General features: G+C 45.9%; 1 protein-coding gene across 6 annotated transcripts in view; it reads left to right on the plus strand.

Moving 5' to 3' along the window:
* Window positions 1-11172: 11172 nt before the first annotated feature.
* ATXN7L1 (ataxin 7 like 1) overlaps window positions 11173-14991 on the plus strand; it is a 248296-nt gene continuing 244477 nt past the window's right edge. For 2 of the 6 annotated variants that reach the window (XM_045494477.1, XM_045494479.1), the window contains exons 1-2: window positions 11186-11396; window positions 11922-11990. In XM_045494477.1, the coding sequence (XP_045350433.1) occupies window positions 11216-11396; window positions 11922-11990 (250 nt within the window). In that variant the 5' untranslated portion in view covers window positions 11186-11215. Of the gene's footprint in view, window positions 11397-11921; window positions 11991-14991 lie in introns of all 6 variants that reach the window. The other 4 variants (XM_045494489.1, XM_045494478.1, XM_045494483.1 and 1 more) reach the window with 4 other exon arrangements.

Below are 14991 nucleotides of genomic sequence, written 5' to 3' on the forward strand. Positions count from 1 at the left end.
TGCTGTCTCTGTCTCTCAAAATAAATAATCTCTCTCTCTCTCTCTCTGTCTTTCCATATATATATATATATATATATATATATATATATATATATATATATATCCTAAACTCTGGCCTCACATTTTCAGGATTTCCTCCTTTTGAAGGTATTGGGCTGGGACTGAGAGAAAGGTGTTAGGGGTTATTGGGGGCTGCTCACAAGCTTAGGTATCCCCTGCTCACTTGGTGCCCAGCCGCCTCTTGGGGCTACAGGACTGCCATCTTCTCTTTAATAATGGTGCTGCTACCACACAGGGCTGGCAGGAAGTAGAGCTAGCAACTTTTTTTTTTTTAATGCTTATTTATTTTTTGAGAGAGTGCAAGTGGGGAAGGGGCAGAGAGAGGGGGACAGAAGATCCAAACCAGGCTCTGCACTGACCGGCTGTCAGCAAGCTGGATGTGGGGCTTGAACTCACCAACCACGAGATCATGACCTGAGCTGAAGTCGGATGCTCAACAGACTGAGCCACCCATATGCCCCAAGGTAGCCACTTTCAACCCTACATCTATGGCTCCCATGTAAGTGTAAGCCCCTAACTAGATTTCTCACAACACAGCTACCTAAGACCAGGTCATTTAAAACCTTGAGGGAAGCAAAAGAAAAGACAACACAGAAAACCTTATGACTGGTTACTGAAGGATTCCAGACTCATAGCTAGATCATCCCAGAGAGGTTCCCCTGCTGGACACTGCCTGGCCCAGCTCCCAGCCAGCAAGAGGCTCTCACCTGCCTGCTCCCCAAACCTGGGGAGCTCAGCCCTGGTCGCAGGTCTGTTCCCTCCCTCTGCTCCAGCCTTCTGTGCCCATGGCTCCTTCTTGTTGCCTTGGGATGACTGACAGATGGGAATATCCCCAGAGAGTCTCAACCACTAACCACAGGGGTTGGCCTTTTCACCCCTTTCTAGTAGGAAGAATAATCTCTCAACAATTCATTTTCCTGAGTCTAGATATTTGGTTTGGAAAATCACCTTGGGGGAAGCTTTCACCAGGAGTCCAAGCTGGCAATAGCCATTGGGCCCACCTCTATGGTACCCATGAAGTAGGCATGAGGTCAGGTTTCCAATGAACTTCCTAACATGGCCCAGTCTCCATCATGAGATGTCCTATGACAAATGGTGAACAATGACACCCGTAACATACTTCTCAGGAATAAAAAAATCCTTTTTAAGGGATAGAATGTTATGGTCTGAACGATTGTGTTCCCCTCACAAATTCCTATGTTGAAATCCTACTCCTGAAGCTAATGGTGTCAGGAGGTAGGGCCTTTGGGGCTTGAAGGAAGATTAATCAGGTCGTGCAGGGGGGACCCTTATAAAAGAGACCCTAAAGAACTCCCTCACCCCTTCCACCACCATGAGGGCACATGGTAAAAAGGTGCCATCTACAAACCAAGAAACTGTGACTGAACTCTGAACTTTCCAGTACGATGGTCCTGGACTTCCAACCTTCAGAACTGTGAGAAATAAATTTCTGTTGTTTATGAGCCATTCGGTCTGGGGTAATTTGTTACAGCAACCCGAACAGACCAAGACAGCGTATTCTCAATCCATAGTACAAAGGAAACATTTTTTTTTTTTCTAACACACAGCAAAACATGTAAAATAAGAGTAATTAAAACTGTGGAGCTGATATGGAAAATTCAGGCCAAACAATGGAATAGAAAAGGGAGCTCAGAAACAGACTCATGTATTTGGGAAGCAAGTGTATGACTGATCTCTATGGAAAGTCTAAACTATTCAATATACGCCTGCAGAAAACTGGTAGCTGTTTGGGAAAAGCTCAAAAATAAAAATGTTTACCTCACATCATTAACCAAAAATATCTAAGAGCTAAAAGTGAAAACAAAGACCTGTAAAGCAGAAAGAAAAAATACAAGAAAATATTTTATGGCCTTAGGGGAAGAGAAGGTCTTCTTAAGCAAGACATAAAATGCAAAAGGCCTGAAGGAAAAGTCCAATACATGTGACTACAACCAAATGGAAAAAAAAAAAAAAATGTGCATAGAAAAGATGCCCCACATGAGGTTAAAAGAAGAAAAGCATCAAGCTGGAAAATTACATTATTTTCAAACAAACAAAATCTCTAAATCTAGAATGTAGACAGAATTCCTACAAATCAATAAAAGGATCTAAAAATACCAATAGCAAATCATCAAAAGATACTAACGGCAATTTACAGCGTGAAAATACAGTGGACATAAGAACGAATGCTCAAAAATATACCAGACATGAGGGAAATAGAAATTAAATAAGATTTTTTCAATCCTAATCTTGGCAAAATTAAAGTGTTTGAAAACGTCGGGCACGAATTAGGGCGTGAGGAAATGGGGGCATTCCTATGCTGCTAGTCAGAGCGTGAATCAATCAGCCACTTCAGAAGACAATTTGGCCAAACTGTGAAAATTTAAAATGCACATACCCAGTGACTGTACTTTGGGGTAGAAAGACTTCTTCATGTGCCCAGGAAGCAGCTATAAAAATAAAGATGTTGACCACCCTATGTTTTTAAAACCAGAAACCTCAATGTCTATCACTAGGACGATAGGCAGACTCTGGAACATTTTGTGGAATATTATGCAGCAATTTAAAAGAATGAGGTATTTCCATATATAATAACATGCAATCGCATATGTGAAAAAAGAAAATTGCAGAAAAATATCCACAAAACAGTCTGTTGCCCCTGTCAATCTTGTTTATGCAAGGCTTCTTTCTCAACCAAGGATAAAATACGTATTTCTACAAAATGATGTTGTTCATGTTTAAAAGAAAATAAGAATATACATGCAGCAATATCATCTATGCCTGTAATGATAAATATATACAGAGGTAAATGTTTAGAAAATGGTATGAAAAGCTGCCCTCAGATTTGGGGGTAAGGGAGTGATCTGGGGGCAGGGTAGGGACCACATTTGAAGCAAATACTCAAAGGGCATTTCCCCCTCATCACTACTGTTTTACTGTCTCCTGGGAACACACTCATTGATGTGTGATTTTTAGGTTTCAGTATTAATTTTTTTTTATAAAAGACAATAAATAAATTGGGGGGGGGGATAATTTGCAGAGACCCCACTCTGCTTACTATTAAGACAAGTATTTACACTGTCATGCAAAAACAGTTTTGCCTGCAACCACACTTTGGATTTTGCTGTTTCTTGAAATAACAGAAAAGTCTTGTAGGGCCCTCCCCAGAACAATAGGGACATGCATCTTGCCCTGAAGTCCCTGTCCAGTGAAGTTTCAGGCAGAAGTTTCTGACAGAAGTCTCCATCAGGTGATGCAGGACAGTAGCCCCATACAAAGGAAAAGGAGCTTTAATTTCCTTTTTTTCCCCCAATTTTAATTTAAATTCTAGTTAGTTAACATATAGTGTAATAGTGGTTTCAGCAATAGAATTTAGTGATTCATCACTTACATATAATACCTAGTGCTCATCACAACAAGTGCCCTCCTTAATGCCCATCACCCATCTAGCTCTTCCCCCACCTCCCTCCCTCCATCAACCTGCAGTTTATTCTCTATAGTTAAGAGTCTCTTGTGGTTTGCTTCCCTCTCTCTTTTTTTTCCTTCCCAAATGCCACATATGAGTATTTGCCTCATATGGTATTTGTCTCTCTCTGACTTATTTCACTTAGCATAATACACTCTAGATCTGTCCACATCACTGCAAATGGCAAGATTTCATTCTTTTTGATGGCTGAGCAATAGTCCATTGTATATCTATACCACATCTTTTTTAATTTTTTAATGTTCATTTATTTTTGACAGAGAGAGAGATAGAGCGTTAGCGGGGGAGGGGCAGAGAGAGAGGGAGACACAGAATCCGAAGCAGGCTCCAGCAGCCTCTGAGCTGTCAGCACAGAGCCCGACGCGGGGCTCGAACTCACAGACTGCGAGATCATGACCTGAGCTAAAGTCGGACGCTTAACCGACTGAGCCACCCAGGCGCCCCTATACCACATCTCCTTTAACCATTCATCAGTTGATGGACATTTGGGCTCTTTCCATAGTTTGGCTGTTGTTGATAATGCTGCTATAAACATTGGGGTGCATATAACCCTTTGAATCTGTATTTTTGTATTCTTTGGGTAAATACCTTGTAGTGCAATTGCTGGGTCATAGGGTAATTCTGTTTTTAACCTCCTGAAGAACCTCCATACTGTTTTCAGAGTTGCTGCACCAGTTCACATTCCCACCAACAGTGTAAGAGGGTTCTCCTTTCTCCACAACCTCGCCAACATCTGTTGTTTCCTGCACTGTTAACTTTAGCCATTCTGACAGGTGTGAGGAGGTATCTCATCATGGTTTTGATTTGTATTTCCTTGATGACGAGTGATATTGAACATCTTTTTATGTGTCTGTTAGCCATCTGGATGCCTTCTTTGGAAAAATGTCTATTTATGTCTTCTGCCTATTTCTTCACTGGATTATTTGTTTTTTGGGTGTTGAGTTTGAAAGATTCTTTATAGATTTTGGATACTAACCCTTTTACCCCATATGTCATTTGCAAATATCTTCTCCCATTCCGTAGGCTGCCTTTTAGTTTTGTTGATTGTTTCCTTCTCTGTGCAGAAGCTTTTTATCTTGGTGAGGTCCCCATAGTTCATTTTTGCTTTTGTTTCCCTTGCCTCCAGAGACTTGTCTAGTAAGAAGTTGCTACTGCTGAGGTCAGACAGGTTGCTGCCTGTGTTCTCCTCTAGGATTTTGATGGTTTCCTGTCTCACATTCAGGTCTTTCATCCATTTTGAATTTATTTTTGCATATGGTGTAAAAAACTGGTCCAGTTTCATTCTTCTGCATGTTGTTGAAGAGACTGTCGTTTTTCCATCAGATATTCTCTCCTGCTTTGTCAAAGATGAGTTGACCATATAGTTGTGGGTCCATTTCTGGGTTCTCTATTCTGTTCCATTGATCTATGTGTCTGTTTGTATGCTGTCTCGATGACTACAGCTTTGTAATAGAGTTTGTAGTCCAAACTCCTGATGCCTCCAGCTTTGTGTTTATTTTTCAAGGTGGCTGTGGAGTTTCCTTTCTAAGTAGAAGAATCGTCAGAAGCCCTCCTAGCCTCAGGAGCCCTCCTGGCATCAGAGGGTCAGCCTGTTTCTGACTGGCAGCTGTTGTCTGCACAAAGTAATAATGCAATAATTGCATTAATTGCAATAATGTCATATTGCAACTGAAGTAATAACCGTAGCAAACATTTACAATTGTCCTTTGTGTGCCAGGCCCCACAGGGGGGGCTCAAGACCTGGCATCTCACGAGAGTCCTCACGACACTCTGAAGAGAAGAGCCTTGGTACCCATTTAATAGATGAGGAAACTGAGGTTGGGATGGATTAAGAAAGGTTCTCAAGCAAATGACTGAAGGGCAATTCTAATGCATACCTGCCCAACTGAAGCCAGTGCTCTGGCCTCCACCCTGCACTGCCTCCCCCACTATATTAGCTGGTGAGTTTGGAGGGGTGGACATGTGTCTTAAATTTTTATGTATTTCTATTTAGGTTAAGGGCCAAAAGTGAATTGTACAGGAGTGCTAAAGAGATGCTCTCTCTCCTCCTGTCTAACCCCTGAGAAAGAGAAACGGAGAGAGATGGGGCGGGTTCTACCACACTGCGGGGAGCAGAGAGGCCTCCTCACCCTGCAACATCAGAGTGCTTCAGGAAGCCCAAGGAGATCAAAGTCACAGATGAGTCTGCCTGGGGTGGCAAGGCAGCTTTACCTCCCCATAACACATTCCCCTTTTGGCCCTTCTGCCAAAGTCAGAATGCAAGTTGCATGTTTTTGTAGTTCTGTTTATTAATGGAGTCCATGTTTATTCAGAGCAGACACATGGCTAGGGCCTTAGAGTGAAACCAATAACCCAAAGCCTGGAATGCCTATTTTCTTTCCCACTCCCATTGCTACTGGGGGTCTTTTATCCCAGTCCTCTTTGATCTAGCAACATGTGAGGGGCAGGGAAGAGGCAGGCAGCCTTGTCTAACAAGGCCAGGGAGTCGGCACACCTGCCCTCCAGATGCAGCCTGGAGCTCTTATAAAAGGTAACAACGTATGTAACAAATTTCCCCCCAATTACAATTCGGAGAGAGAGTGGGTGAGGGAAATAAATTTAGGGAGAAGAGTGGCAGATGGGATAGATGGATTCAATTAAGACAAAGAACATCAAACAATTCCAGGGATGCCTCATTTTAATGGAATGTCATTTTCCCCTCGTCGCCTCCAGGGAGCTCCCAACATCGGCCTAGGTAGGAAGTAGGGTGCACGCACAGCGCCTCGACCCCAGCAGGAGCTTAATATCCTCAAATGAGAGAGCTAATATTACCCCTTCTCTTCTTTTCAGTAATGAGGGAAAACAGCCCATGAATCAGACTAAGTGAATGCAGGCTGCGTATTAGATGCACATCTCTCCAGAACCAGGTGTTATTCAAATTAAATAGGTATTTTCCACTGTCATCTCTGTTGAAGTGATTTCTTTATGGTCTATGGAAGAGTATCTTTTTCAATTAAACCCACCCCTGTTATTTTTCTAAGAAAGATAATAAAACAATAAAAATATTTACACCCCTTTTATCTTCCCAAACATTAACCATGAAGGGAGGAAGGTGTTACACCTTTGCTAGACGGTTTTATCACACAGATGTTACACTGATGTGCTTTAAATAACTTCTGCAGGTCAGTGTGAAGAATGTGTAAGATTCTTGTTGCCACTAACACGATTTGTAACTCTTTACCACCAAAAGGAATACAAGTCTGCAATAACTTTGCCATAGGTATAGTTGATACATAAGTATAGACATGTATATAATACTATATATGCACCACGCTGACCCAAATACTACTCCCGACTGACCTCAATTTTCATCTAAAGCCAAGTGTAAAAGTCCAGTGGTTTCATGAGCAACGCTTCCTTCATTCTCTGGCTCCCAGTGGTATAATTTAATTGACAGCCATGTTATCCAGTTACAAAGTCATAGGTGGGTTAGAGTTTCACAAAGTTGGTATTATTATCTCTATAGTCAGCGGAGAGACTGCGCAAGGCTGAGAGTGGAAACCGCAATTATGCTCCGGAAGTCTAACTGCAATAATGTATACCCATTCTGATGATCAGTTAAACAAGCAATGTATCCAATGTCTATTTCGTAGAGCTGCTAAACCACTTTTAGATTCCAGACCATACTTTCCTGTGTTACAAATGAAAATGCTCCCTGCTAGAAGGGGATGATATTTAGGCTGTCACACCAGCTTCAGGGTTCTGTGTAGAAGTAATTTCTACTTGAGAGGCTCAGTTGAGGGTGGGGGCGGGGGTGGGAGTAAACTAATGTTAAAATATCAAAGCACTGCCTTGTTTCTTCTTAGACTGAGGTGCCCTGACTCCTCCTGATGATAAGCCACTTTTGGGTTTTTGAGTGGTTTAAAATGGTTCCTGGGAGGGGAGAAAGAATTTTCTGGAAGCTCCCAACCACTGGGCTTGAGTCCCTTCATCAATTTACTCTCCACACACCTCAAGGATGGACGGCAGGGTTGTAATGGCCATCAGTGTGGTAGCATTGCTCTCAGTGAAGATTTGTTTCCAACAGTTACATCATGACCTTGTTGTCATTGTACAATTCTTTCCATAAAGTAGTGATTGAGTTTAAATAAGAAAAACTTGGGGTGCCTGGGTGGCTCAGCTGGTGGAGTGCCCGACTCTTATTTTGGCTCAGGTCATGATCCCAGGGTCTTGGAATTGAGCCCTGCATCAGGCTCTGCACTGAGTGTGAAGCCTGCTTAAGATTCTCCCTCTGTCCCTACCCACCCACCCCCCCGCCCCCCGTCCCTCCCCTGCTCATGCATGCTCTCTCTCAAATTAAAAATAAGTAAATAAATAAAATGAAAATAAAGAAAGAGCCAAAACTTGAATACCCGGAGATAAAGGTAAATTACAAAACTCAGCATAGGAGATACTAGAGTAAACCAGTCCCACTAAGCTGGCAAGGATAACACTAAACACTTTATACTCAAACCGTTGTGTATGAGTTATGTATTGCCATGTAACAAGTTACTCCAGAACTTAACAACTTAAAACAACAAACACCAATTATCTCATAGTTTAAGGCAGTCAGGAACACAGGAACACAGGAACACAGACTTGACTGGGGGCCTCTGCCCCAAGGTCTCTCATGTGTGGGCAGGGCTGTGGTCTCATCTCAAGGCTTGACTAGAGAAAAATGTGTTCCCAAACTCACTCGACATGGCTATTGACAGGATTTAGTACCTCATGGGCTGTTGGACCACGAGCCTCAGTTCCTCACTGACTGTTGGCCAGAGGCCTCCTTCAGTTCCCTGCCACATGTGCCTCCCCCTAGGGCACCTCACAAGATGGCAGTGGTCTTCCTTGGAGCCAGCCAGTGACAGCAGGAGTGAATAAGACAGAAGCCACAGTCGTTTTGTAACCTAGCCTTGGAAGTGTCACGCTATATCCTATTTGTTTAGCTGCAAGTTACGAGGTCCGGCCCATGTGGAAGGGGAGGGGCTCACATGAGGGCATAGATACCAGGATGTGGGGATCACTGTGGTCATCTTAGAGGCTGCCTACTACATCTTCCCTTGCAAGCAGAATAGAGGAATAAAGACAAAAATGGAAGGAAAATCAGAAGGCAGTAGGGGAAAGGAAAAATGTTCCAGGATCTAATTACTCATGCCTCTGTGCTCTCTCCCTCCCCAAATCCAGCCGTACAACATACCCTTGAATGAGGTGCCCTCTTCTCCACCTGCATGGGACCACCAAAGTTCCCCACACCATGAATATTGTAGCACTGCTTCTAACCTGCTTCCCTATCCAATATATCCTGGACACCACGGCCTTTCTAAGTCACACTTTCTACTTACGTTTACACTGCAGAAAGCCCCTTCAGTGGCTTCCCATTGTCAAAAAACAAAACAACAAACAAACAAACAAAAAACCCCAAACTCCTTAGGCCACCATTCAGTGCCTTCCATAGTTTGACCAGGCCTGACAATAATCCCAAACCCCCAACAATAACCCACCATCCCAGGTAAACTACCTTCAACCCCAAACACACCAAGCTTGTGCTCGGCTTGAAACATCTGTGACCATCGCTCTCCTTCCCTCGGCAAGACAAGCCTTCACCTATACCATGATAAATCCTCCCCAGTGTCCAAGATGCACAGCAGATCCTATCTTCTCTGTGACACGTCTTCTGGTCATTCCAAACTAGATCTTAGTTCCTCCTATGAACAGGCACAGCTCTCAGAGAGCACACCATTCACTGCCTGGGCCTGTCACTGTCCTTGTTTTTTTTCCAAGTGGCTGATAAGTTTCACACCTTCCTTCTTCCACAGAGACCACCAGACTGCATCTCCACACTGGGCTAGGTCTCATTTGTCTTTCCCTGTTGAAAACACTAGTCCATGACAGGCAATATTTGTTGAAAAGGTGGATGGGTGGATGGGTGGATGGGTGGATGGATGGATGGATGGATATTTGGAAGGATATGCCACAGTGTCTAGCATATACTAGGTCCATAATTAATAAATATTTGTTAATAGTACAAACCCTTACAAAGAGAATTCTCCACTCATTGGCATCTTCGCCATTTAGTGGTTCCTATGTAGAAACCCTTCCAAAGACAGCAGAGGAAAATCAAACTTGTCTGGATCTGACAAAACATAAGCCCATTCATACAAATATCACAACTGGAGACCAATCCACAGCTCCTCCTTCATGGCCCATCCTAACCCTGGCTTTGCCAAGTGCAGGGGCACTGGATGGCATAGCCAGGGCAGAACTCCATCTGTGCAGAGCAACTTCCAATAAGTGTGCCTCCCCCATGAGGCAGAAGCAGAGTAGTAAGAACTAAAAGGGTACTGGGGAAAATGAAAAATATGTCAATTGTGAGGGAGTGTCCATCTATTTTAGGTAAGTCCTAGTAAACGAAAGGATTCAAAGAGAGAAAGAGAGAGATACCAGAAGACCTTTTAAGGCCTTTGTTGCCTTACCCCTAGGGGGAAAGGGGGAAATCTCAATTAAAGCATCAAACATCCCAAATCCGGAGGAAATCTAACGCTTCCTTTCTAGCTGGCCAGAGTTAAGCCCGGACTGAATTCTCCCAGGAGTCGGGTTCCTAGCCATAGGTTGCAGGCGCTAATCCGGGCCACCTTGGAACCACCACCGTGGGGAGCGCTGGAAATTGCTCCAGGGGCTTGGCCCTGGAAGCATCATTTTCCGAGAGAAGTGAATGTGCTCTCCCGCTATCCTGATCCTGGAGCAAGGTCTACGCAGTGGTTTCCCCGAGCGCCCGAGACACGCATCGCGCAGGGAAACTGGGGGCACCGCGGCCCTGAGTTTTGAGCTTTGCACGTCCCGCAGCCTCACTGAGATGGGTAGGCAACTGCCCTCGCCCCAAACTCACCTCCTTTAAGAACCACTTCCATCTACCCATTGATATCAGCTCCCAAAGGCATCCCCGGAATCCTCCACGGTCCAAGGTCCACCGAGACAGAGAAGAAAGGGTGAAGGGAGCGGTGGCTGGGAGGAGAGGTCACCAGGGTCCCCTCCCTGGATTTGGGATGCTCGTCGGGGGGCAGGGGGGAACACCTGCGCGGCTCCTCCCCTCTCGGTCGCGGGGGCGCCTCACGGTGGACCACAGGGAGCCGGCGAGGGAAGGACACGCTGGAAGGACTGCATGCAAAAACTTTCCGTCTTCTGGCGGCCACTCCGCGGGAAAGACCACCCCGCCTACGGCCCCGGGTCGTGCCTCTCCCGGCTCGCACCCCCGCCCCGCTCGCCCCGCTCGCCCCGCTCGCCCCGGCCCCTCCGATCCGGGCTCCAGACGCCGGGCGCAGGCGGTGGCGGCGGCGGTGGCGCCGCAGCAGCTCGGCGCCCGCGCGCGCTGCAGCCTCGGGCCCCGGCACGCGGCGCTGGCCCGGCGCGCGGCCCCTCCCCCGGCGGGCGGGCCGGCAGGCGGCGGGCGGGCGGGCGCGCGGCGAGCTGCAGGCGCCTCTCTGCTGCCTCTGGCGGCCGCGCACCGCCGGGCCGAGCCCTGCCGGCCCCGGGCGCCGAGCGCCGGCTCCGGCTCCTCCCCCTCGCTCGCTCTCCCCTCCTCCGCCGCCTCTCCGCTCCCTCCTCCCGTCCCTCCCTCCCTCCCCCTTTCAGAGCACTCAATGTCGGAACGTTCCGAAGATGACGTCGGAGCGTTCTCGAATCCCGTGTCTCTCGGCTGCTGCTGCCGAAGGAACAGGGAAAAAGCAACAAGAAGGAAGAGCAATGGCGACACTGGATCGCAAAGTGCCCAGTCCGGAGGCGTTTCTGGGCAAACCCTGGTCCTCCTGGATCGACGCCGCCAAATTACACTGCTCCGACAGTAAGAACCCCACCGCCTCCTCCTCCTTTTATTATCCTGTAACCTTTCCATTCACCTAGAGCCACTGGGAAAAAGTGTGTGTGTGAGAGAGAGAGTGGCCCCCGGTGTCCTCCATGCTTCTCCCTCTCTCTCTAAATAAATACACACAGAGACAGATCATCAATGCACAGAGAGAGGCCCTGCTGCCAGGGCTGTCTGTCTGTCTGTCTGTGCCCGGCTCCCCGTGGCAGCCCGCGGGGTGGGCTTTCACAGCCCCACGGTGTATCTGTTTAAAAGGCTACTCTGTTGCTGGTTGCATAGTTTTTTTTGGTACCTATCTGGGCCAGGTAGATGGCAATCCGGACTTGGGAGAAAATGTTGCATTGTCAGTTTTTGAAAGATTTTCATGTACAGTATTTATATCGATCTGTTTGCAAATAAACACTCTCCCTGCCCCCCTTGACTTTGGCTTTTTCCCCCCTTTTTGATCTTTTTTTTTTTTTCTTTCCTCATTCTCTTTTTTTTCCTTTTCTTTTTCATCTGCAGATGTAGATTTAGAAGAGGCTGGAAAAGAGGGTGGAAAAAGCAGGGAGGTTATGAGGCTTAATAAAGAAGGTAAGTGGAGCTACTGGCATTTTAGTGTTAGCATGTGTGGCACAATCTTCACAGGATTTCGACTATAATGTGAATTGTTCTGCTGGGTACAGAGTGACTAAGGCTTGTCAAAAATCGAGCACGCCCAGGTGACTACTGCTTCATGTTAACTTCTTTCAAAGTATAAATACAACTGGGGGGGGGCAGGGGGGAGACTGTGGAAGGCAGAAGTTTACAGCACTTTAGTTGAGGTCCACGTTTGGACCTTCTGATGCAGATCTGCCATTCACCTTTGGAGCATCACTGCCAAATGATGGGGGGCGGGGGGGGTGTTGAAATCTCTGAAATGAGGAGCAGGGCTCCCCTCGCCGGCATCCCAGCCTTCCTTATAGGTAAATACAGAACAATTTAATGAGCCCCACATGGTCATTGGTTCCAGCCGCCACTTCTCCACTTTCCCCTGGAAACCATTGTACACGGCAAACCTTTGCAGCAAGTTATGTTTGGCCCACTTTGTGTGTGGTCACAGATTGTTACGTGGCCAGCAGGGTTCGGGACATCTGTGTGTGCAGCCCCCAGCCGGTCGCCCATCTCTGTGTCCCCAGCGTGGAAATACAGTACCTGAAATGGGACACAGTGAGTAGATAGGTCATCCCAGACTGAGGCAGGGGAGGGGAGCCACAGCCTGCTGGAACTGGGCATCAAACACACATGGTCGTCATAAATAAATCATATCCTGTTCGCGTTTGCGGGCCTGCCATATGTAACTCTGGCCTATTCACATGGAGCGACTCCAGAGGCCACTTTCTGCCGAACAAATGGATGGGTTCATTTGAATTGTGATTTACTAACTGGGTGTCTTGTAAACATGGTTGGCTGGAATTGGGGTGGGAGGAAGGCGTGAGGGGGCAGAAGAGGTTGGTGGGAAGTGTGGAAGGAGTTCAGCCATAACTAGGCCGTGGGAGCATTGCTCATCCAAAACGAATGGAGGAAAGACTCCAAAGAATGGTCTCCCTCATAAACCAGGATATCTCCCTGTAAGGCAGTTAAAACCTACTTGGAAAGACAGACCTCATTTTGTGGATCAACACCTAAGACTGTCGGTTTTCTGTGCCCAGTGATCTCCTGACCATTCAGGGAGAGGAAAATTTGTGCTTTAGAAAAAATAGCATGGAGGTTAAAATGCATGCATATTCAAGGACAGTTCTTTAGCATAGTGTTCCTGCTAATTAAGCACTTTGGGAACGAAACCTTATTCAAAAGATGCTTGCCTCTAAACATCTTAGTGTGATCTTGCCATGTGTCTTTAGGACATGCAAAGGAGTGATGTCGAGTGGACTTCTTACAAGTGGCAGCTTATTTGCGCTAAACGCCCATGTATGTTGACGATGGAAAGTATCACTAGGGATTGTTTTTCTTTATGAACTCTGGAAATCTTTAAGAGCTTATGGGACTCGGTGTTCAGGCCCCTGGCAATGCCAAGGTTTTCGCAGAAGAAGACGAGGTTGTGAAACCTTAAAGTTGAACAGAGGTTGTGGTAGGGCACCCATTGGCACCTCTCAGGCCTGGGTGATAGATTGTGACCATAGCACACAAAACTCATATTCTGCACCCTCCTTCCTGCTTCTGTTTTCAAAAGACTCTTGCTCTCAGATGCTCTTCGCCTTGTGAGAAATAGATTTTTTAAAGGAAAAATGAAAAGCTCTACTCTCCTCAGAAGTCACAAGTGGTACATCCTGGTTATTATAGCCTTTGTCCTGTAAAGGTACAAAGATTTAGCTCCTAATTATATGCGTTTGCATTAAGGGCACCCACTGTTCAGTGTAACGTGCAATTGCTGAGTTCACCGAATAGCCACGTATGGGCTGAAATCTCTTTGTTCGTGGGCCTGGAGGAGCAGGCTTGGGTTAGCAATCCCTGAAGGTCTCCCTGGTATGTGCATATAGTTTTCTTTACAGGGAGAGTATACAGCACTAAATACCTGTTCCCCCCGTGGTGAGGAATTTAAGGGTCGAGCTGGGACTCCGTGTTGGGATGTTTGGTTGCGGGGATCTCCAGAAACACTGGTTGCATTAGTCTTGCCATGGGCCTTCTTGTTGGAGTCCCCACGTGGGTGGCTTCAAGGTGGACACGTGTTTGTGGATGGGTCTCCAGGACACAAAGGGGCTTCGATGTGATCGTGTCTATCCATGTGTGTGAAACACACACATTGACCATGGCACTATTGGTAGGAAGCAAGTCTTGAAAAGAAGTTTGGGCTTTAATGGCTGTGAGTGAATAAAAGAAAGGGTAGGAATTCTAACTGAGAAATGAAGGGGCATGATCCACTTTTTAATGTGATGTTTTAAATTGTGGTAAAAAATTTTAACATAAAATTTACCATTTTAACCCACTTCCAAAAGTACAATCTGGGGATACCAAGTACATTTACAATGTTATACAACCATCATCACTGGACATTTTCTGAATTTTTCATCATCCCAACCAGATACCCTGTACCCATTATACAATAGCTCTCCCTCCGCCCTCTGGTAACCTCTGGTCTATCTTCTGTCTCTATTATGAAGTTGCCTATTTTAGATTCTCTCTCTCTCCCTCTCCCACCCCTCTATCTCTCCCTCCCCATCTCTCATTTCGCTTAGCATAACATTTTCATCGTTCATCCATGCCATAGCATGTGTTGGAATTTCGTTCCTTTTTAGGGCTAAATAATATTCCATCGTGTGCATGTTTTATTTATCCAGCCACCTGTTGATGGACGTTGGGCTCGTTTCCACCTTTTAGCTGTAGTGAATAAAGCTGCTGTGAATATTGTCACCATGTGATATGTTTTGTAGACTAAGCTCAGGGAGGAGAGTTAGCCTGGAAATGCAAAAGAAGAAACATAGTATCGCCTTCTGCTTGTGTCTGGCCACAGCTTCAGAAGACCCAGGAAGGACTTGCAGTGGTTTTGAATAACCTGATTATTGGAATATACTTCCTTCTTCATTCCTCTTTCACCTTTTTTGGCTTCCATTCACCT

The sequence above is a fragment of the Leopardus geoffroyi genome, chromosome A2 (genome assembly GCF_018350155.1).
Source record: "Leopardus geoffroyi isolate Oge1 chromosome A2, O.geoffroyi_Oge1_pat1.0, whole genome shotgun sequence".
Taxonomy (NCBI): Eukaryota; Metazoa; Chordata; class Mammalia; order Carnivora; family Felidae; genus Leopardus; species Leopardus geoffroyi.